The sequence below is a fragment of the Cydia strobilella genome, chromosome 8 (genome assembly GCF_947568885.1).
Source record: "Cydia strobilella chromosome 8, ilCydStro3.1, whole genome shotgun sequence".
NCBI classification, from domain to species: Eukaryota; Metazoa; Arthropoda; class Insecta; order Lepidoptera; family Tortricidae; genus Cydia; species Cydia strobilella.
Window position 1 is genome coordinate 13399563 of NC_086048.1, and position 21949 is coordinate 13421511.

The 21949-nt window shown below is 38.2% G+C and overlaps 2 protein-coding genes across 5 annotated transcripts in view; both read left to right on the top strand.

Annotated features, from left to right (window-relative positions):
- Positions 1 to 21949, top strand: part of LOC134743736 (tyrosine kinase receptor Cad96Ca-like) — a 69568-nt gene that overhangs the window by 28869 nt on the left and 18750 nt on the right. For all 4 annotated transcript variants that reach the window (XM_063677365.1, XM_063677368.1, XM_063677367.1 and 1 more), the window contains exon 2: positions 3792 to 3950. In XM_063677365.1, coding sequence (XP_063533435.1) covers positions 3902 to 3950 — 49 coding nt within the window. In that variant the 5' untranslated portion in view covers positions 3792 to 3901. The remainder of the gene's footprint in view (positions 1 to 3791; positions 3951 to 21949) is intronic.
- LOC134743363 (uncharacterized) lies at positions 12811 to 14873 on the top strand. The gene has a single exon (XM_063676755.1). It carries the CDS (start codon positions 12891 to 12893, stop codon positions 14871 to 14873), a length of 1983 nt encoding a protein of 660 aa, XP_063532825.1. The 5' UTR covers positions 12811 to 12890.

The window sequence follows — 21949 nt, forward strand, 5'->3', positions numbered from 1 at the left end:
GGTTAGTACCTATAGTTGGTCAAACCAAATTGTCAGTAAATAAGAACAAAAAAAAACTATACTCATCCTTTCCTTATGGGTGCTAGTACTAGTGTAAGACAAACATAGTATTCTCTCTGTCTATGTTTGAAGTGAGACAGTCCACCTATATGTACTAATAATGTTAGTCTGTAGCGAAATAAACAGAGAGTTACCGAAAACTACCTATGGTGATTAAATGAAGAATTTGATGAAAAATTATCTAATTTTAAATGAAATATGCAGCGAAAGCGGTGGTTTTTATGCTCTTGTTCTATTCTTATACCTACTTAGATAATAGATTTAAATAGTTTTTTCTCATGATACGTGTGTCGTACTCGAGAAACGTGTCAACAAAGTTCTTAGAAATTTGTAAGGCGCCATCTCGCTTCTTCACTCGTTTTTTATCCCGTTCTGGTTTTTCGGTTTTATTATGTTGCTCACCAAATTTAGTACATCACACGATTTATACCCATATTTTTAATTAAGGTTTACTTTATTATTTTATTACTACAGACAAGTTAAGAGTCCCCGGTAAGCTCGGCCGTATTGCACCTTCCCATACAAACGTAGTTCCGCTCTCATTTTAAAACTACGTGTCGGATTGTAATGAAACTTTGCACATACAATGACATGAGGTATATCTAGGTCTGAAATTAGTTTATATAACTCCAGTTTATAAAAGAAACGAAATAGAGCAAAAACAAGTTTTGTATGAAAAACTTAAATTAGCTGTATTTTTAGGGTTCCGTACCCAAAGTGTAAAAACGGGACCTTATTACAAAGACTCCACTGTCCGTCTGTCCGTCTGGCCGTCTGTCCGTCTGTCCGTCTGTCCGTCTGTCCGTCTGTCTGTCACCAGGCTGTATCTCATGAACCGTGACAGCTAGGCAGTTGAAATTTTCACAGGTGATGTATTTCTGTCTCCGCTATAACAACAAATATTAAAAAGTACGGAACCCTCGGTGCGCGAGTCCGACTCGTACTTGGTCGTTTTTTTTACTATGGTATCTAAAGCTACATAAACTAATTACAACATAGAATAGATATATCATACTATAAGTTTCAGAGCAATCTAGCTAGTCGTTTTAAAATGAGAGCGGAACTACGTTTGTGAACCGAAACCCTTAACTCTTAGTTAATTTTGACAATGTATTGAGACTTATTTCGTTGATTCCCCCGAAACAATTAATTTCACTGAACATTCATGCCAAATCGGTCTCATCTCAAGCACAGGGCGGACACCCTATACATCAAAAATCACTTTCGTTTCTATGTGTGAACGGCACGTCTATACACGCGGCATGCGTTATTGTGTGAGAAAGTTGCTTATAAATAGTACTGGGCGGCCGGCAAACGGCCGTCAATCTGCTGTCGCGGGGCGAGGTAATTCGAGTCGGGGCAGGGCGGTGCGTGGCCGTTCTGTATGATAATACTATTACTTATTCTGTGTCTCAAGGTTCTCTATCATTTAGAGGGGGCGTACAGCCAGGAAATTAGAAAGGAACAAAAGATTAGGCGCGCCGCGCGAAACTTGCGACGGAAGATTTCGCGATCGCGCGGTTTTTGACGATTTTCGTCAATATCTCTGAAAGTATACTATTGTTTAAAAATTTCTTTCTCACATCCCTCGTCTATAATACTAGCTATTTTTAATACTTAAATTATACTGCTATAGTATGCAGGGTAACAATATACAATTGTAAACAAAAACACATATGTTTTCGTGTTTTTTTATCAAGCCAACATTAACTTTATAAGATTTTGTTTACCGTTGATTAAAAGGTGTAGAAATTGAATATAAAAACAATTCCTCCTTCCTTCCGTCCATCCTTTTATCTAGATACTTAACGCGACGTCCTGTATAATAAATAAAGAAAATTTCAAACAACAGTCGGCTGAAAAAAAAAACGAATAAAAAAAATTAAGTACTAAACTTGTCAAATTCCTCCACGCTTCAATTATTACGCGAAACTGCGTAGCGGGCACCACTACCACAATCTGGGTCTATCGCGAAATTTCGTTATGTAACATCTGTCACTCTTGCATATTCGAGCGATAAAGACGCAAATAGCGAAATTTCGGATTCGCGTTTTTCGGTAGGTTCACTGTAAACAAACCGCCTTGATGCATCAATGCAATGCCATATTTTATTATCTCTGAAAACTTGTCAAAAACCTGTTAAAATTATGTATAAGTTACTCTATGGTTTTCTAAAAAAGTGCTGCACTCTGGTGGCAGAACATTGCAGTAATATCCCCTATTGCATGTTCACAAATTTTGCTTTCATGCGATACACTTAAACAAAAAGTTTTTTTTTATTCATTGCATTTTTTAATAATGTAAAAGGCTTCATAGGTGATTAAGTTAAATATTTAGAACCTGCAAGCAGATTTCAGCGAAACCGATTTCTGTACCAGGCTCGCAGCGTGCATTTGATAGCAGATAGCTTTGGCCGCTAGATTCAAAAGCTAACTTTCCCAAGCTCACATCACAACTATCTATTCGATTGCAAAATGCAACATTATTCTGTTATAATTAAGGTGTAATTTCAAACGGCTGTTTAAAAGCTTGTTGGACTTTTGAAACTGACGTTCTGAACAAAGCTGGCATATAACCATTTTGCTAGTTCGCTAAACGTGACATCCTTTGCTTTGTAGTGACATTGCGACCCATTGAAGTGATTGTGTTTGTATTTTAAAGCTGTTACATTACTGTCATTTACTGCGTTTTAAAAGTATGTACATGTACACGTATGACGTACCTATAAAACACAGTGAATGATAAAAAGTAAGACCAAAAACCGGTCAAGTGCGAGTTGGACTTCCGTACTTTTTAGTATTTGTTGTTATAGCGGCAACAGAAATACAACATCTGTGAAAATTTCAACTGTCTAGCTATCACGGTTCATGATACAGCCTGGTGACAGACAGACAGACGGACAGCGGAGTCTTAGTAATAGGGTCCCGTTTTTACCCTTAGGGTACGGAACCCTAAATACGACACGAAAAAAAGATCGAAACTTCTCATGTACAAGGCTAGGTGGTTTCGCGAGGTCTAGCTCACAGTCACTAGTCAGATGTAATAAAAGATGGAACACTAAGCCTAAGTGTAAGGCCTGAGTGGACGCTCGAGTTGGGCGTGCAGCGGGGCGGCGCGTGCGGCGTCCATGTTAAACAAATGCAAACGTATAGGAGCGGCCTTAGTGCACGCTGCTCAAATCACTTGTGAGCCCGACGCCACGCTGCACGCCCCGCCGAACGCTCCGCTTCGAGCGTCCACTCAGGCCTTACATTAAGGCCTCTTGTACAAACACGTTTTTTTGCCGTAATAATCCGCGGTAAATAAACCGCAAATCGCGTCTAGACACGGTCTCCAATGTTGTATGGGCTACTAATGGAGGTTTGTACACGGCCACTGTTTTAGCATGGCGCGGCTACACCACCGTGTGCACCACGGCGCACCCCAGGTTCGATGTTAGATAAATAATTCTGTAGTAAATTAATCCGTATTACAAATATTACAATGTTAGGTTACATTGACCAATGAGTTATCATTCACAACAAAAGGTTTCATAACGGTATGTTATGTTGCAGTCAAACTGAATTTCGGATACTCATTTGTTTGTAACCCCGAACGGAAACACGATTAAAAAGATGTAAGACTGGATTTCATACGAAACAAATTGTTTGTTAGTTATTTTCGTAACTTAGTAGTAATCTGACAAAATTTACATTAAACATGTTGTAATTGAATTATCTTATTTGTTTCAGGTGACGGAAGTGTAATAAATGTGCTAAGTGAGTGATGCGGTGCAGTGTAGTGTCACCACAAATGCGGCGGCGACGGTTCCCCCCCACCGCCGTGCAGTGACCACGCAGCCATGCTGACAAAGACGTTGTGGATATTCCTGACAGGATGCTTCGCGTTCGGTGAGTGCAATGTACTAATAAAATTGACGTAGGTATGGTCACCGCGAATAAGGTGACTGCCATGCCATGTTAAGAAAGACATTTTGAATATACTTTGCGTTCAGTAAATTAGTCCTACCTAATTAATTCGTTGTTCGTCATTTGTTGATGCGGATCGTTATTCTCGTTTGGTGTGCCTGGTTGGAATGCTACGACGCGATTGGTTGATGAGTTCGCATCACGCGCGCGATTGGTAGCAACTATTCTTAGTGCCCGTCTTTACGAAGAAATATATACGTGTATTACTTCACTCTAGATAACATATTTCGAACTAAGTACTCCAATAAGTTCTTGTGCTGAGCTAATTATCGGTAAACGCGAAACTGCGTAACTATACTTGCTTCAGTTAATTGGTATAACGTGGCTCACTACGGTATAATAATTTAAAAGCAATTTAGTAATATTTTTTTCCATCACCAGGTGCGTTGATTGTTTGTATTCGTTGCTTTTGAGCGACCTCGTAAAAATAATGTAAAATTACGCGCCTAACTAGTGTAACCACATTCAAGGCCCAATTCGAACAATGCTTATAAGATGACACACCGATACGATACCGATCAGTGTCAAGAATGACGTTTTTGGTTGAAGAAATTTTACTTTTGACACGGACAGATCGGTATCGTAGCGCTGTGACATCCTATAAGCATTGTTTGAATTGGGCCGTAAGACAGATGGCTAGCCCGCCCGGTAACCACGCGATCACTCGGTTGTTTTGGTCGTTGCCATAATTGAGTCTCCCCAGTAGGTAATCCAATTGTACTGTAAGGAATTATTTGTAAATAGGTACTGTACCTACGTTAGGATTACCGGTCTTTCGGCGTAGTCGGTAGTGCAAGTTCAAAATAGAAAATATGGTTAAAAATCTGATACCGAGTAAATATGGTTTTTAATTTAAAAACCGCAAAATAAATGTGTCACCTCGATATTCAATTGTTCCTGTCAAGTTTAAAATCTGTGAGTAATTTAATGCTCAGAACGTTCTTATCAATAACATAAATAATATCAAGAGCATAATTATATATTATTGATAAAAAGTGCTTTATATGCTCTAATTATTATTATTAATTGTACTAACATAATTTACGTTTTATTTATTTAATCGTATGGCGCATTATATTAGATAGATACAAATAAATGATAAATCTACCTCCAGATAATTAATCCGTATTTACGTAAAAAAAACGTAGTACCTAAACAGAAGTTTTAAAAACATAATATATTTATTATGTAGTGATATTGTATTGCGAGTCTACATTTTTAGATATAATTAAATGATTCCTATAACAATAAAATTTGGTTTGAACAAGTTTGATGAAACAAATATTATTTGGTACCTACAAATCACAAACAAATATTATGAGGCAACCCGAATACGTACGCGTCTGTCAGATGTTACGATTCATTATTTCAAGCCGAGTGTAAGGCCTCTTGTCCACGGCACGGTTTGACCACGGCACGGAGCGGCGCTGTAGTCAGCTGTCAAACCGTGCCGAGCTTGTACACGACGCGGTAAAACAACGGACGGAACAACATAATAAAATTGCAATAGATTGAGTATATGAAAAATTAACTAGTATAAATTATAAAAAAAGCCTTTATTAATTATTTTCTACAATAAATTGTTGTAATTCGTCATGCTCTCGTCCTTTTCTTATAATTATTTTTAGCTCTTAAGCTATAAATAAAAGGAGCAGAAGATGTCAAAAGCATGTTTATGATATCTTCGTTAGCATTTCATTAAAATGGTATAACCTGTACCGACGATAATCCTTATTCAGCGCTTCTTGGGCTTCAATGAGAGTTCGGAAATATGTCGCATCCTATTTCTTTTGCCGCATTTCTAATTTAATTTTTGTTAGACCCGCATCTAACATCAAAGCCAAAGCCTTTTCCGGGCTGAAGACAGGACATTTTACTGAGTTTTCTCGGGTTTTTTCAGTAGCACTTTGTTTCGTTTTGTACGGCGGCAACACCCTTCGAAAAGTTTTTCTGGGCGTCCACTTCGATGTCGTTTTAAATGTCCCGGTTTGCGTCTGTGGTATCCGAACCTGAAGGCATCATATCTACTGAATAAATATAATTAACCATTCCTTGTTTTTCTCAAAAAAATGGTTTCTCGTTCTTGATGCAGCTTGCCACTTTTTTGTAAAATGAGGTAAAAAGCATTTCCTCAAGCCAATATAGATTTGATCTAATGGTGCTTCTGAAAGATTTGGATATTTATTTTTCAGGCTTTTAATGACACTTATGCGCATTCCGGTCACTTGAGATAGCAATTTCAATTAACTCTGCATTAAAAATGCTGAAACTAGCCATAATTACTAAGTAGGTACAATAACGTAAAAATAATAATAGGGTTTAATGCTAGTTACCAATATTTCCGCGTGGATTAATTAATACGAAAATAATTATCATTTTAATTCAATATCGGAATGAACGTTCGTTCGTGCAATACTTTAGCACGTGATATGGCTTTATTTGTGTCAGTATACCTAATTAACATGACCACTTTATTTGTTATTCTAATTAGTTAACGTCCATCATTCGTAATAAATGAACAATAATAGTTTTGTCAGCGATGGAAGCTCAACGCTCAATATATTTCACTTGGAATTTGATTGTACGCTCGGACTACATAATTCAAACCCGCTAAACAAATTTTCTGTACCGTAATAGTAATTAGATTCAAATTACTTTTTGGAAATAATAACTGTTATGATGATAGAGGTACTTAGCGTTATAGATGCCTGCGTGCAAGCACGATAGGTACCATGTAGAGTCCTAAGCACTCACCTGACCGGTTTTTCTATGCGTATTAGAAGTCTCGAAGCATTAGACGTTCTTAGAAAGTACTAGGAATGTATGAACTATGAGCAGGTCTAGGCTAGCGTTCCCGTATGTGGGACGTCCCGAGTCCAGTGCAAATGCATGTGTGCAATACACATACACGCAACTGATGAATACGCGACGTCTCTACGATCCCTATGACTGTTTCTTTCTAGCTCGCGGCATATCGACATTTGAAAGGAGATGGGTGCTATAAACGCATCTAGGACATTGGTTGTGGGGAAAAAAAACTATGCCCGATGAGTCCCGGTTCGTGTGTGCCTTCGGGATAAGGCTTTATTTGTTCTGGTCCTAACGCGTGGGCTGAACTTGTACTAAGGCAGCATAAATTTTCAGAAGTTTTAACTGTTGGATAATATATAAATATGAACGTTGTGATCGCAAATTGATAACTAAACGTTAGAAATACCTAAGTTTTACAAATAAATTATGTTATGATTGTTATGAAGTGTGATGTGACGATATCCAGCTGTTTCCTACAACCATAAGGCATATTCAAATTTAAAAAATGCACATAAGTACCTATCATCATGATCATCTTGAATTATATTTGTCTTATTGCAGCTTTAACTTATTTGAATAATATATAAATAGGAGGACATGGCTGTATCTCCTAAACCGCGCGTCGTAGCGTAAAAATAATCAAATTTTAGTTTCCCTTTAATACCCATATTCAATAATAATAATAAAATACAAAAAAAAACAATGGCTGAATGCTATGACGCTGTGTCACAAATATATGTGAAATGGAAATTAAAAAAGAGCCTTCCCAGCCTAATATGAAGAACATAATATAATTATTTCATTGCATGTTTGAAAAAAAGTCTGTAACATCACTACTGTTCTTGTGCGGTTTCGGCATTTACACAAACATCAAAGGCGTCGATCCACGGTTACTTTTTACACTGTGCCAATTATAAGCACTAGCAATATATATACACTGCGAGTAATGCTCTTCGTGATTCAAGTCACTCGCACTTTACTAGATCTTGGATTACGATTCAACATCTGAGAATCCCTACTATTTAATATTATAAATGCAAAAGTAACTGTCTGCCTTTTGGTCTGTTAAGATGAAATGTGGTATGGAGAAGGTTTGAAGCCCAGCGGGCGCAGCATGGTTCCATTTTTATCGCCTGTCACTATGCCCGTCACTTTCGCACTTACATACTTGTTAGACCGTGACAGGCATGGTGACAAGCGATAAAAATGCGACCGTGCTGCGCCCACAGGGCTGGATCTATATCCAGCCTTGGGCTTTTATAGTATATGGCTGGCTGGGCTTTATAGTTTTTATCAAACAAAAGATGTAACCGGGAAAGCTCTTAAGGGGCTCACTGATCATCAATCCGCCGGACGATATCAGCCTGTCAGTTAGAACAAAAATTTGACAGTTCCGAACAGCAGACAGGTCGATATCGTCCGGCGGAATGGTAATCAGTGGGCCCCTTTAGATGAGAAAAATATAGGTATAAAATAAATAAAAATCGTTTATTTCAGATCTGCATTGATCCATCACACACACAGCACACACACACACACACACACACAGCACATCTACCTACACGTTGTCTGTTACCAATATCCCCGTCAAATGCGGATAAGACGTCAAGCCTTGTGTGCTCAGCTGACACAATCTAATAAGAAATCAAGCTGAGGATTTGTTTTGGGGTATAGATAGACATTAAGCAAACAGAACAAATCCAATAAACAACTAGGCAAATAAAAGAAATACATTGATTCTTGATCTATGTATGTTCTCCTTGGTCTCCCCCTTCGTCTCCTTGCCTCAACTCTCCCTTCAATTATGTTTTTGATAAATTCGTCGTGTCGTAGCAGGTGTCCAAGCATCTTTCCTCTTCTATTTTCTATGGTTCTCAACAAACTCCTCTTACATAGATCAAGTAAAGGAAAAACTCAACGTCATGTCCTTCATCATTATCATTATTCTAGGTTTCTACAGCGACAAGGACAATGTCGTAAGACTCGTAAGCTGGTTCTAAATTGGGATATTAGGAAGGCTTATCCTGCTGACAATTTTATTGGCTAACTTACTACCCCAATTTAACTGTAATCTCTCAAACCAACAGTAATTTTAGTACGAAACCAGATATTGAATAACAGAGTAGCCGATCGGATTTGTGACATAAAAACGCAATTTGTCGCAGATGTACTCACGCAGATTGCGTCCCATTAACAGCCCTTGCAGTTAAAAGTGCATTTTTGTACCTCCTCAAGTTTTACTTGTGTTGGTCATAGAATTCTTTCAGTTCTATGGCCTGATGCGATATTGCTATATTCGATACGCTGGAATATATTTTATTATCATGGAGGCCAATTCAAAATTAATTGTCAGATCAAACTGATATCTAAATGATGTCAGTCGCGCGTGCATTTCGCTCGTGCTTGTCCGTATCCGTACATGACATCATTTGTGGCGTCTCCTTGTATAAGGACCCTTCTCTGTGGAACACATTTAGATATCATTTTAATGTCACAATGATTGTCATTATTAACTTCAACCTGACATTTCTGTATCTCTAGGAAACAATAAAAAGGGAATATTACGCGAAACTTTGCGTAGGAGGCGCCAGGGCGCCACTACCACAATCTGAGGGTCTATCGCGTGAAACAAGAAAATTTCTTTATCTAACATCTCTGTCACTCTTGCATAATCGAGCGATAAAGAGGCAGATAGCGAATTTTCGGATTCGCGTTTCCCGGTAGATCCTCTGTAAGCAAACCGCCTTGATGCATCAATGTCATATTTTATTGTCTGAACTTGTCTAATATTGTCTTCGGTTACCGCGATAGTTACTCATGAAATAAAACTATGAAAACGGATTATATCGCGTATATTGAATTTATAATACATCCCGACGTTTCGAACTCTTTACAGCGTTCGTGGTCAACGGGTGACTCAAAGAGTATAATAGTATGGGTGACTGAGGAAAAATTACAAAGCCAAAAACCAAAAAACCTGTTAAAATCAAAAACCTGTTAAATGTACAGTATGTATAAGTTACTCTATGGTTTACTAAAAAGGCTAGTCCTGTATTCTGGTGGCAGAACATTACAGTAATATTTGAGTAATATCCCCTAATCTCGTTACATCGTGACATGAATAAAAATAGATGACATGAATTTTTGCTGTTACATTTTGACACTTGAAAACAAATCTAAGTCAATGTAATGTGATTATTGTTTAATCGTACTAACTACGGTGAAGAAAACATTTTGTGAAACCGAAAAAAGTAAGATTTTGGTTTTAATTTAGTTTTAGGGTTCCTTACCCAAAGGTTAAAAACGGGACCCATTACTAAGACTCCACCGTCCATCTGCCCGTCTGTCTGTCCGTCTGTCTGTCCGTCTGTCTGTCCGTTTGTCTGTCCGTCTGTCTGTCCGTCTGTCTGTCTGTCTGTCTGTCACCATCAGGCTGTATCTCATGAACCGTGATACAAAAGATGATGTATTTCTGTTGCCGCTATAACAACAAATACTAAAAAGTCGGAACCCTCGGTGGGCGAGTCCGACTCGCATTTGTCCGGTTTTTACATGTATCAGGAAGCCATTTTAAATTATAAATATCTAACATTATAAAATTAGATACTTACTTTTGTAGCTACATACTTAACATGAGCGCACCTTCACGAGTCGTAACGTTCTATTATCGGCAGAGCGTGGTATTAAATAGACACTTTACATGTAAAGTGGGAAGCTTAGAACTAAATCTCAGTTTAAAGACACCCATACTCGTTAATGTCCGTCCGTCCATCGCGGATCCCGGTAAATCGTGACTTGCAATAGCCATCCTCACTGGCATTGAAGGGCGGGAACCTTACAAACATTCCTGCCGTGATATTAAGACATTCCTGTATTTAACATAAAACAGAAATTTCAATAAAGAAGCGAATATCTAACACGTTCCACAAGTGAAAACCGACTCACACAAATAACCACACTTAAGGCATTCCAGATTATGTCTTAAAAGCTATGCAAAAAGATTCTAAAACCGCTTGTGCGACATTCGTGCCTTATTTATCTAACACTGGACCATCTGTAATACAACTCCAACTCAAGCTTCATTAAGTTACAGTTGAGTTTAGACTGACTAAGATGTCTTGGAAGGAACTCCTATGCATTTTTGCTAGCCTGGTAGCTCGGACGCGCACACATCGCACCGGCTCGAGTCTCAACTCTCATTCCACACATCAAGGCCGTAACCTACATCAGCTGGCGTTTTCTGTCCCTTACGCGCGCGACATCATGCGCGGAGATCTGACAAGGTCGTCTATAGTTTACGTCAGGTATTTAACAAGTCTAGACGAAGACTTGCCATGTGAACTTTCTTGCACACCGGACGCTACCTCATTCCGTGGAAAGGAGGATTGTAAAAACTAGTCCGAAATAAAGCCATAGTACATACCGACACAGTATATGTAAGACAATGAAAATCCATTATAATAAGCCATTTTACTATTTGATTACAGTCATGGGCATGCTATTAAACTAAAAAATAAAAACACTATTATAGTCTGCTTGGAATCATAAATAAATAAATAAATATTATAGGACAATTTTACATAGATCGACCTAGTCCCACAGTAACGCAGCGTACTACGTAGGCGAACAACACGCGAACGCGAAGCGGCAGGGCGCGGCGCGGCGCGGAGAGGGGTGAATCAATCATTTGATACCTATAGAAGTGTCCGTAGGTGGGCGATCTCGTTGCGAACGCGAACGCCCTGGGCCCGCCGCGCCGCGCCGCGCCGCTTCGCTTCGCTTCGCGTTCGCGAGTATTCGCTTCGCTTGACGTAAGACGCAGCGTAAGCTGAAGGCTTGTGTTGTGGCCGTTGTGGGTACTACTAGCCTCTCGAATACCGGAACGTGGATCCGCGCAGTAAGTATTGAATAAGAAAATACTGCCTATAGTTTTTTTTAATGGCCGAATGCCATGATGCTGTGTCACAAATATCTGTAAATTGGCAATTTAAAAAACCCGACAAGTGCGAATCGGACTCGCCCACCGAAGGTTCCGTACTATAGATAGATAGAGAGATTTATTATTCAAAAATTATACATACAATTTATACAGTTTCCTGCAAAATTGTTTATTACAGTTTGTCTGCAGGTAAGATAGTTAATATATATAAATATTCATATATGTGTAGTTATAGCGGCAACAGATATACATCATTGTGAAAATTTCAACTGTCTTAGCTATCACGGTTCATGCCCCAGTAGCATTTATACGTCATCATTACGTCATAATGACGTCGCTGACGTCATTTTGCTACCTGGGGGAGATACAGCCTGGAGACAGAAAAACGGACAGACAGAAGACGGACAGACAGACGGACAGCGGAGTCTTAGTAATCGGGTCCCGTTTTTACCCATCGGGTACGGAACCCTAAAAAGAGAACTTTGCAATTTTGTATAAAATTTCATTAAAGACCTCTAGTCTAGCCGCGCCTGAAACGTGATACTTCGCAGCCTATTATAAGATTTATAAAAAACATAATATCAATATTGCATTGCATGTTTGAGAAAATAATATTTGTAATACAAAGGCCTACAATTTTCCTAAAAACTACATTGGGACCTGTTTGCACGATTAAGTAACCAGAGATAGGCTCCAGCATCCTCAACTTTTGGTTTATGTCTGAGTGTGACCCAGATACACGTGCACGTTTCACACAAGGAAAAGCCTTGTAACCCTCGCAACGCTCAAGATTCCAATATTTCGAACCGTTTTAAAAAGCAATGTTCAATGTAAGAAAAATTTAATATCTACATACAATTCTACATGCTCTAATTGTTTATGTCGACCTAAATGTCTAATTCATTATAGTTACTTATCATTACTCGCTGGAGTTAATTGAACTTTAAATGGTACTGTAAGTAACTTTCGTTGTCAGTGATAATTATCAATGATTGCATTGAAAATATTTGTACCTATTGAGCAACAAATATTTTCAGTCATTTATTCAGAGGCTTGCTCGAGCATTTAACAAAAGCGTTTTGTGACATTAACTCGTTCTCTGTGCATCAACAATGCTTACAATAATATTTTTATTAAGTATCGGCGTTAATGCTAAACTTAACCCCCACGGTCCTACTGTGGTTAGTGACTTCTCAGGTTGTGTTAGTGAAATAATTGATAGAAATTTTGCCCAATCTGGACTTCTCTATTTCGTGGAAACTTTTAACGTCAGCACACCAGTAGCTGGAATAAGACATGGTATCATTAAATCTGTGCATAAAAAAATAAAATACTCTGTAAAGATAGCTACACCTACGAAGAAAGATAAAGGGATATGCCTTAACAATGACAATACAGCCGTAGAAATGAATGTTGATTCGAACATGGATCATTTTGAAGCTACATCTCTATTAGCTGATTACTTCATTTTAATAATAGAAGACTACAAGGACTTCAGTTATATCGCAAGTAGACTTATTCGAAGTAGGAGTTGGAATCCAAGAGCATTATTCATTTTGGTATATTTTTCAATAACCAGATCTAACGATCAAAACATCAGACATGCCGAAGACATACTATTTTGCCTTTATAAAGTTAATGTAATAAATGCCGTTGTGATTATTCCGGAAGCTAATAATGTCCGGAAGGCAAATATTTATAGTTGGCGCCCTTATGAACCGCCGAAATATTGTGGACACTACAATGAATCGATAAGAAATAGACTGATCGTGGAAAACGTCTGTGAACGTGGCAAAGTAAAATACCCAAAAAAGATTTTTGAATCAAAAATTCCTAGTGACATGATGGGATGTAGTTTGAAAGTCCTAGCTCTAGAACGACGCCCCTTTATAAGTCATAATCCTTTGGATCCTAATATTGAAAGTTTATTGATTAATCAGGTAGCAAAACGTTATAACCTTTCCCTACGTTACGAAATCCTGAATTCATATCGCGGAGAGAAGTCATTTCGTGGTGACTGGAGCGGAGCTCTGAGAGATCTGACTTACAAAAAAGGTCACCTACTTTTAGGAGGCGTTTTTTCCGACGACGAAGTTCATGAAGATTTTGAGTGCAGCACATCTTACTTAGCCCATTCCTACACCTGGGTCGTTCCACGCGCGTTACCTAAACCGGCCTGGCTGGCTCTGTTTGTGATATTTCAAAAAACTGTATGGTTGACAGTTATAACATGTTTTGTCTTTATTGCTTTAAGTTGGATGCTGTTAGCTAAACTGAGCAAGGATCCAACTTATAGAACCAATCTGGATCATTATTTTATTAACACGTGGCTCAGTAATTTGGGTTTTTGTGCATTTTCACGACCAATTACGAATAGTTTGCGTTTATTTTTTGTCTTTATTAACCTTTATTGCATTTTATTACTAACTGCTTATCAAACGAAACTGATTGATGTCTTGACAAACCCAAGTTACGAATATCAGATGTCAACTGTTGAGGAATTGGTTGAAAGTGGCTTAAAATGTGGCGGTTCTGAAGAATTGCATGATATTTTTGAGAATTCAACTGATCCTATTGATAATTATTTTTTGGACGAGTGGATTGATATTGCCGATATAAGGGATGCCTTGAGGGATGTGGCAATCCACCGGAACTTCTCTCTCTTGTGCAGTCGCTTGGAACTGGCGTATGTATCAGCTATGATACCAGAGCTAAGTGATCAATTTGGAAATTATATGTATTATGCTTTCCCAACGAACGTCTTTACTGTCCCTTTGGAAACTGTATCTATGAAAGGGTTTCCGTTAATGAAATGGTTTTCTAGTACTTTAACATATTTTCAACAAAATGGCCTCAATAACGGAGTGATAGGATACTTTAATGGTTATTTGTTAAGGCAGCGAGCTCTACTCTTGAACGAATTAGAAAATGAATACAGTAAAAGACCTGCTCTATCCATTCAAACTCTTCAAGGTGGATATTTAGCACTTATATTTGGATCCGTGTGTGGCACATTTGTATTCATAGTGGAAATTATACTTAATACAAAATTTGTAAAAAATATAATATTTCATAAAAGTCTGTTTATATGGTGATTGTTCTTTATTTACCAAACTTCTTACTTTTTTAAACGAACGTGTATTCATGATTTGCATAAATTACAAAACGATCATCTCAACACTACTTTTTAACTGTACAAATATTTATAATGTATACTAAATTTATAGGTACTTATTATTACTTTCCTAAATCTAAAGGCTAGCAACTACGTGGATGGAATTATAATGAAATCTTAAATTTATTCTTAAGAAGTAATCTGTACTATATTGCCCTAAGCGCCACTTGCACAAACCCAAGGTTAAGCGGTTAAACCGTTTACCCAGTATCAAATTGTACTGGTAACCATGGTAACTCCAGGTTTAACCGGTTAACCCGAGTTAGTAGGATGTTGTAAATGGCCCTAATACGGTAAATACGCCAAGCTTGGACCAGTGTATGACTTTGTTCCGGTTGCTGTCGAAACGGCTAGGCCGTGGTGCGCCGAGGCCAAGAAGCTGGTTACGGAGATTGGGCGTCGGTTAAGGGACAGGGGCTGCAACCCCCGGGCTGGCTCTTATCTGGTCTAATCATAGACATAGTAATATATAGACGCGCCACCGAGCGACCGGGGGTAAGGGAAAGAATATTCATATAAAGTTTGGGCAGCATAGGATTTTTTCTCTTTCACTCTTATAAATTTCGGTATTTCGCCATCGCCTCCTACCTATGATGCCACCCGGTCGGTGATAAGGACAAAGTATGGCACTATTTTCTCTTTCCTCTTATAGGAATCGCAATAAGACTATCTTCAAATTCAAATTCAAAATTGTTTATTGCGTATCACATTACACATTATTAGTTGGGAGCTTATAAGTAGGTGGGTTAACATGTGACACCCTGCAAGGGCACAGCAATATACTTAGAACTAACATGCATATAAATTAACATTGTTAATCATGTTTATCGTTTAAAAAAACGATCGAAACGATCTTTCTCTATCAAACAGTGTCAGGCCCTTGGGTTCAACAAATATCTTTGGCTATTCAGCGTGGCAACGCCGTTATCTTATTTGGGATGTTTTGGGCTGGCCAGGGAACAGTTCGGGGCTTAATTGTTAGAATGGTATTTTTTTTTGTTATTTAGATAGTCATAAACTGAAATAAATATTATATAGTGTAGCATGACGCTACATCTGTCGTCAATTTTGGAAACTACTTGCTTGTCTGTCATGTCTAGTTTGCTTGTTTGTTTAGTCGTGTCGTATAGTGTGAATTGATTCACGCAATTACGGTTAGATGGCGGTTTAAAGAAACACATGGAACCTTTTTTGGACGGTGATATTTTCGATATTGGCAGGTTACAATTGCGTTGAATTTTGAGTTTCAATTCTGATTCGGAAAGAAGAAATTTGTTTTCTTCGGGGTACTCTCAGAATAATGACTAAAGCATAGAAGTCGGGCAAAAATGCTTCGCAAATATGTATACCCGTACTTTACTTCCTTAGGAATTAGATAATGTGCCGAAAAGAGATGCATATATGCTTGTTATTTCTCATTTACGTACGGTGTCATAAGTTTGATAATTTGCTAGGGATGTGACTGTGTCGACTTTTTATATCGATAAATTATGCATAAGTTTATGTGCCGTGTAAAATAATAATCACGAAATTGGCAAATTGATCTGGCTAATGAAAGTTGAACCTGGAAAAACGCGGCAATTTCAAGAAATCTGTAGCAGGCGGCTCGTTGAAATGAAATGAAATGCGTGGAATACAAGGATTGCATAACTTTTATACTTTTTATAATTTTCATATTCTAAAAATCATTAAAAAGTATAAAAATTATGCAATCCTTGGAATCAAAGAGCCGCCTGATATGAGGATTAATGCATGTACCTAATATAGCTTTTATCTCATTTGCAGTCTACCACTCAGAACCGTCTAACTATACCTCTCGTTTTTTTATCATTAGAAAGAAGGCGAGCGATCTTAACGTGTCGTTTTATCGAAAAACACTTTGAAAATAAGTCACAACAAATATAATATACGATCATTTACATACTTTTGCTTTCATAAGTAAAATATTGCTATATTTATAAAAAAAACTTGTCAATAAAAAGACACGTGGAAATGGTTTACCGTTTTTTCTAATGCTAAAAGACTAAGTATAGTTTCTAGTCATGTACAGTCAGCTGCAGAGAAAAGGCACCCCCCCTGCATACAAAGTTCTGTAAATTAGTATGGACGTGGGGTACCTTTTCTGTGCAGCTGACTGTACAAAATAGGAAATGAAAAAAAAAAAGTTCGTGTAATATACTTTTTTTATTTAATAATAGGGAATATTACGCGAAACTCGGCGTAGGTGGCGCCACTATCACAATCTGAGGGTCTATCGCGAAACAAGAAAATCGAACCTTCGTTATCTAACATCTCTGTCACTCTTGCGTATTCGAGCGATTAAGAGGCAGCTAGATAACGAAATTTCGGATTCGAGTTTTCCGGTAGGTCCCCTGAAAACTTGTCAAAAACCTGTTAAAGGTACAGTATGAATAAGTTACGATACGGTGCACTAAAAAAGCTAGTGCTGCACTCTGGTGGCAGAACATTGCAGTAATATCCCCTATTCCTCGTCCTTTGGAAATCTGAAATAAAAAGTTGAGTTTTGTGACCAACAATATTAATAAAAGGAACATTCATCAATGATCATTAATGTCTTTTTTATTAGGGTTCCGTACCCAAAGGGTAAAGACGGGACCCTATTACTAATACTTCGCTGTCCGTCTGTCTGTCACCAGGCTGTATCTCATGAACCGTGATAGCTAGATAGTTGAAATTTTCACAGATGATGTATTTCTGTTGTCGCTATAACAACAAATACTAAAAAGTACGGTCCCCTTGGTGCGCGCGTCCGACCCGCACTTGACCGGTTTTTAGTATTAAACTATAGTCTGGCAAACACAATCTGTCAGTAAGTAAGAACAAAGAAAACTATAGGTACAGTCGAAGGCAAAAATATCGATCCAGTCAAATGGCTTAAAAATATGTGAACACGATTTTATTGTCTGAGCGTACAAATATTTTTGAGACTTTGGGAATGTATATATATGTATGCCCTTGACTGAACTCATCAATTAAAATGAGACAGTCCTGGGCCAAACTATAAGAAAGCTGTAAATGTCGATAGGTTATTGATCTGAGGTCTATACATCACTATGCCAAAAATATAACCTTTATACTTAGCAGAAAAGTTCGAAAATTTATGCAAAAATCTATATAGACTTGAATGCAAGTAATAATTACATAAACAAAATATCGATTTCTATGTTTAGGGTCAGGTCCTATAAATTAATTTCTTCAAAATTTAACAAAACTCACCGATTAAAGGTTATCGGTTCGTGCGTATTTTCTTTTCTTCCTGTATGCGATTTACAGCCCTCGATCACACAAGACATTATCACAAAGGGAACTTTAAACCATTACAAATAAAAACTCAACACGTTTTCCAACAATCTTTCAGGAATAGCAAGAATATAATTAAAATAAACCAAGATGACCGCTGAAACATCCCGAAATATTTCAACTAAAATAATACGACTATGTCAAGTTGTTACAGTTGACACCTACCTGTGAAATAACGAACTTATATTTTATTTGGCTGGATTATATTATAGAACCACATAGGACCATTTGACATTTCCCTCAGTTCATCTTATGACAATACTGAAAAAAACGAAAGAACTTGCGGATTGTTGTCTCACTCACTCATAGACAAAAAGTAATAACGTGTTGTGAATACGATATCTTTTACCAAGCTTTTATTTTTGCCCGGCTTCTTTGCTTTAGTCATTATTCTGAGGGGGTACTTCAGATGGATTTTGAGATTGACGTGTAAAGATCTGTTTGTGATTATATTAGATTTTTTCCTTGTTTTCCGTCAAAGTTAACCTTTTAATCTATAGGACCGTTTTCTTCTGAAGTTGCCAATAATAACTTCGAGTGCGCTTTACTTCCCGTCGTTCCGCGGCCTTGTTGGCCGTAGTTGCCTGCACCAGGACCTTTTTTAAGGCCACCGTCGAGCAGTGCTCCGGTGGTGCGTGGTGGCCGTTTCAACGACGGGGCGCAGCCGCCGACGTGCAGTCGGCAGTGGATGGTCGTCGACCGGCGGTCAGGTATCAGACCCACGGAGGAGACGAGCCCGCATACTGCGTGGTTCGATAGCGTTGGTTGGCCGAACGTTTTCTTTGGAAAGGAACTAGCAGACCCACGGAGGACACGAGCCCGCATACAGCGCGGTTCGATAGGTCACGGTACAGCTTCGGTTGGCCGAACGTTTTCTTTGGAAGGGAACTAGCAAATTGTCATCGTCTACGGAGCTTGAATATTTTTTAACGTTATAGAATCGGTTCCCGTTTAATAACCCTATAATTGTTCATTGTTATTTTTTTTGTGCAATATTTCTTTTAATTCTGTAAAGCCGCTGTTATCCGTATTCCGCATTTCTTTAAGGCATTTTTTAAAATTCTAATTGCCCCTAATTGTCAGGCGAAACTAATATTCGGCAATAAATTTAGGTACCTATCACCCGTTGAAACAGCCATTATCGTCCATAATCTCCATCTCATTAATCCATTTCTTTCCTTCTACAGCTAAATTTATACGCCGTTATCTTTCGCACGTACACTAGTTCACGCCAGTGCGGAAAGCGGACCGTCAGAGAAACAATTTGTTTTGGTTATATTAATTTTTTTAAATTCCATGTGTAGATTTTTTTAGTGATGTTCGGAAGTGCTTAACAAATTATACATGTTGTGCAGAAGTATTTGTTTTACTGCAATAGGTACTAAGAACAGGTGCGAGTCTGACTCGCCCACCGAGGGTTCCGTACATTTTTTTTACAAATTTACAGTTTCTATAAGGCAGGGGTCACCAATTAGTTTCTTCAGAGGTCCGGTATTTTAAATGAAATACTCGTAACCATTAATGTCGTGGAAAAATTGGTTGTAAACATAGATTCATTTGCAGTAATTAAATAGGCTTGCTGATTTGTCTTACATAATAATTTATGTAAGTACTTAGTGAAAATATACAAATATATGACAAATACATGGCTATCGTATACCTTAAACGAGCAATTCTTGTATATTCGTCTGACTGACTCTTGTATGGCAAACTGGTCTTCTTTTTCGTGTGGCATGTAGCATTATCGTTACCTACTTGCTTCTTCTCGTAAAACGCACAAAAGTAAATTAGTATTTTTATTTATACTTACGTCTGACACTGACATTATTCATAACTTGACATTGACAAAAGCAACTAACCAACGCCGCTACGGCTGCGCGGCGCAACGGCAGCAGTCGCCGCCCCTGTCGCCGCTGCTGCAGTAATGTCGCAAGTCTCGCAACGGTAGTGCAGCTGCAGTTGGAAATGGACTGTCACCTAAGAAGTTTTACTTCAATAATAGCAGCGATCACTCTATAAAACTATTTTAGTAAGTACCACCAGAGCAGGCTCCGATGAGGTGTTCGTTTGCAAAAATAGCAAACCGCAGTTTGACTTCTGATCCTTATAGTGGGGTTCCAACGCTCCTAGAAACCCGATGTTGCCGGGCTGAAAAGTGGTGCCGTTACCCCCACCAGCCCTTTGAATTTCCCCCTTACAATTCTCATACATTCGCTATCCCACCTTTTGCACAAATCGGAATAATTTGAGTCTAGCTCTTAGACTAACTGAACTACTCAATTAATATTAAGAAGAACGTTTATTTACATTTACATTAACGTATTTTGAGGTTACAAAAATAGTATTCTTCTAAGTTTAAGATGTTTGAAAAAAATATGAAAATAATTGTTTGACGGGTCGCGCGTTTTCAATACCGTAAGGCCCTGGTCTGCAACAAACGCCGTAGATCGCGTCTGACGTGACGCTGTACGCGACGTACGAATACTTACTATGGAAATGCATTATAGTGGTCTCTCTCAAACGCCAGACGCGTCGCACAGCTACTACTATTGTTGCTGTACCAGTTAAAAACGCGCACTATAGTTCTAATATGAGTTGGGTAGTGGAATATATTTATGCAAAGTGAATTCAGCCGTTTCGCCATTTATAAGGGTTTACAGTGGTTCAAGATAATTAAAAACTGGCCAAGTGCGAGTCGGGCTCGCGCACGAAAGGTTCCGTACCATTACGCAAAAAACGGCCATAAAATCACGTTTGTTGTATGGGAGCCCCACATAAATATTTATTTTATTCTGTTTTTAGTATTTGTTATTATAGCGGCAACAGAAATACATCATCTGTGAAAATTTCAACTGAGTAGCTATCACGGTTCGTGAGATACAGCCTGGTGACAGACGGACAGACAGACAGAGGAGTCTTAGTAATAGGGTCCCGTTTTTACCCTTTGGGTATGGAACCCTTAAAACTACGTTTAAAAATGCTAAAAAATGTTTATATGTTGCAAATTTCTTAAGGTAGAATGTGTTTTTGCAAACATGTATAACCTAGGCCCTTCAAACGTGTATTTGCACCTTTTCTTAAAAGTCTAAACCTCATATAAATAATACTTTTTGGAAACAAAAAGTATGTCAATGTAGAGGTAATTAAAAGTTCTTTAAACTGATACCAATATTAATTAGGTAAGGTTAATTATGCTAAGAGCTAGACTTAAATTAGTCCAATTTGGGCAAAAGGTGAGATTTTTTCGATAGCGAATGTATGAGAATTGTAAGGGGGAATTTCAAAGGGCTGGTAGTAGCAGCATTTTGGTAGGCATTTTGTTGGGCCTCTGTTTACTCACAGAGGGCCAATAAAATTCCATACCAAAATGCTACTAGGGTAATAGGCCATTTCGAGTTTTAGTTATTTGCTTTGTTTCCGATATGACACTGATCCTCTCAGTGTCAATTGACGTTTTTGGTTGAAGAAATGTCACTTTTCATACTGACAGATCAGTATCATAGCGGAAACAGGTCGAATAACTAAAACTCGGATTGGACCAACACGGGGGCATCACATCCAACTACCATAAATTTTGGAACGGCGTATCGAATGTTCCACATCTCTCAATTAGAAAGGGACCAATGACATTCTGTGTAGCAAGGTGCCGCATTTCATGGACGGCCGGTGAAAGTG

Bases quoted from the DNA above. Each gene is read 5' to 3' on its own strand.
- LOC134743363 (XM_063676755.1), top strand. From the start codon at position 12,891: ATGCTTACAATAATATTTTTATTAAGTATCGGCGTTAATGCTAAACTT.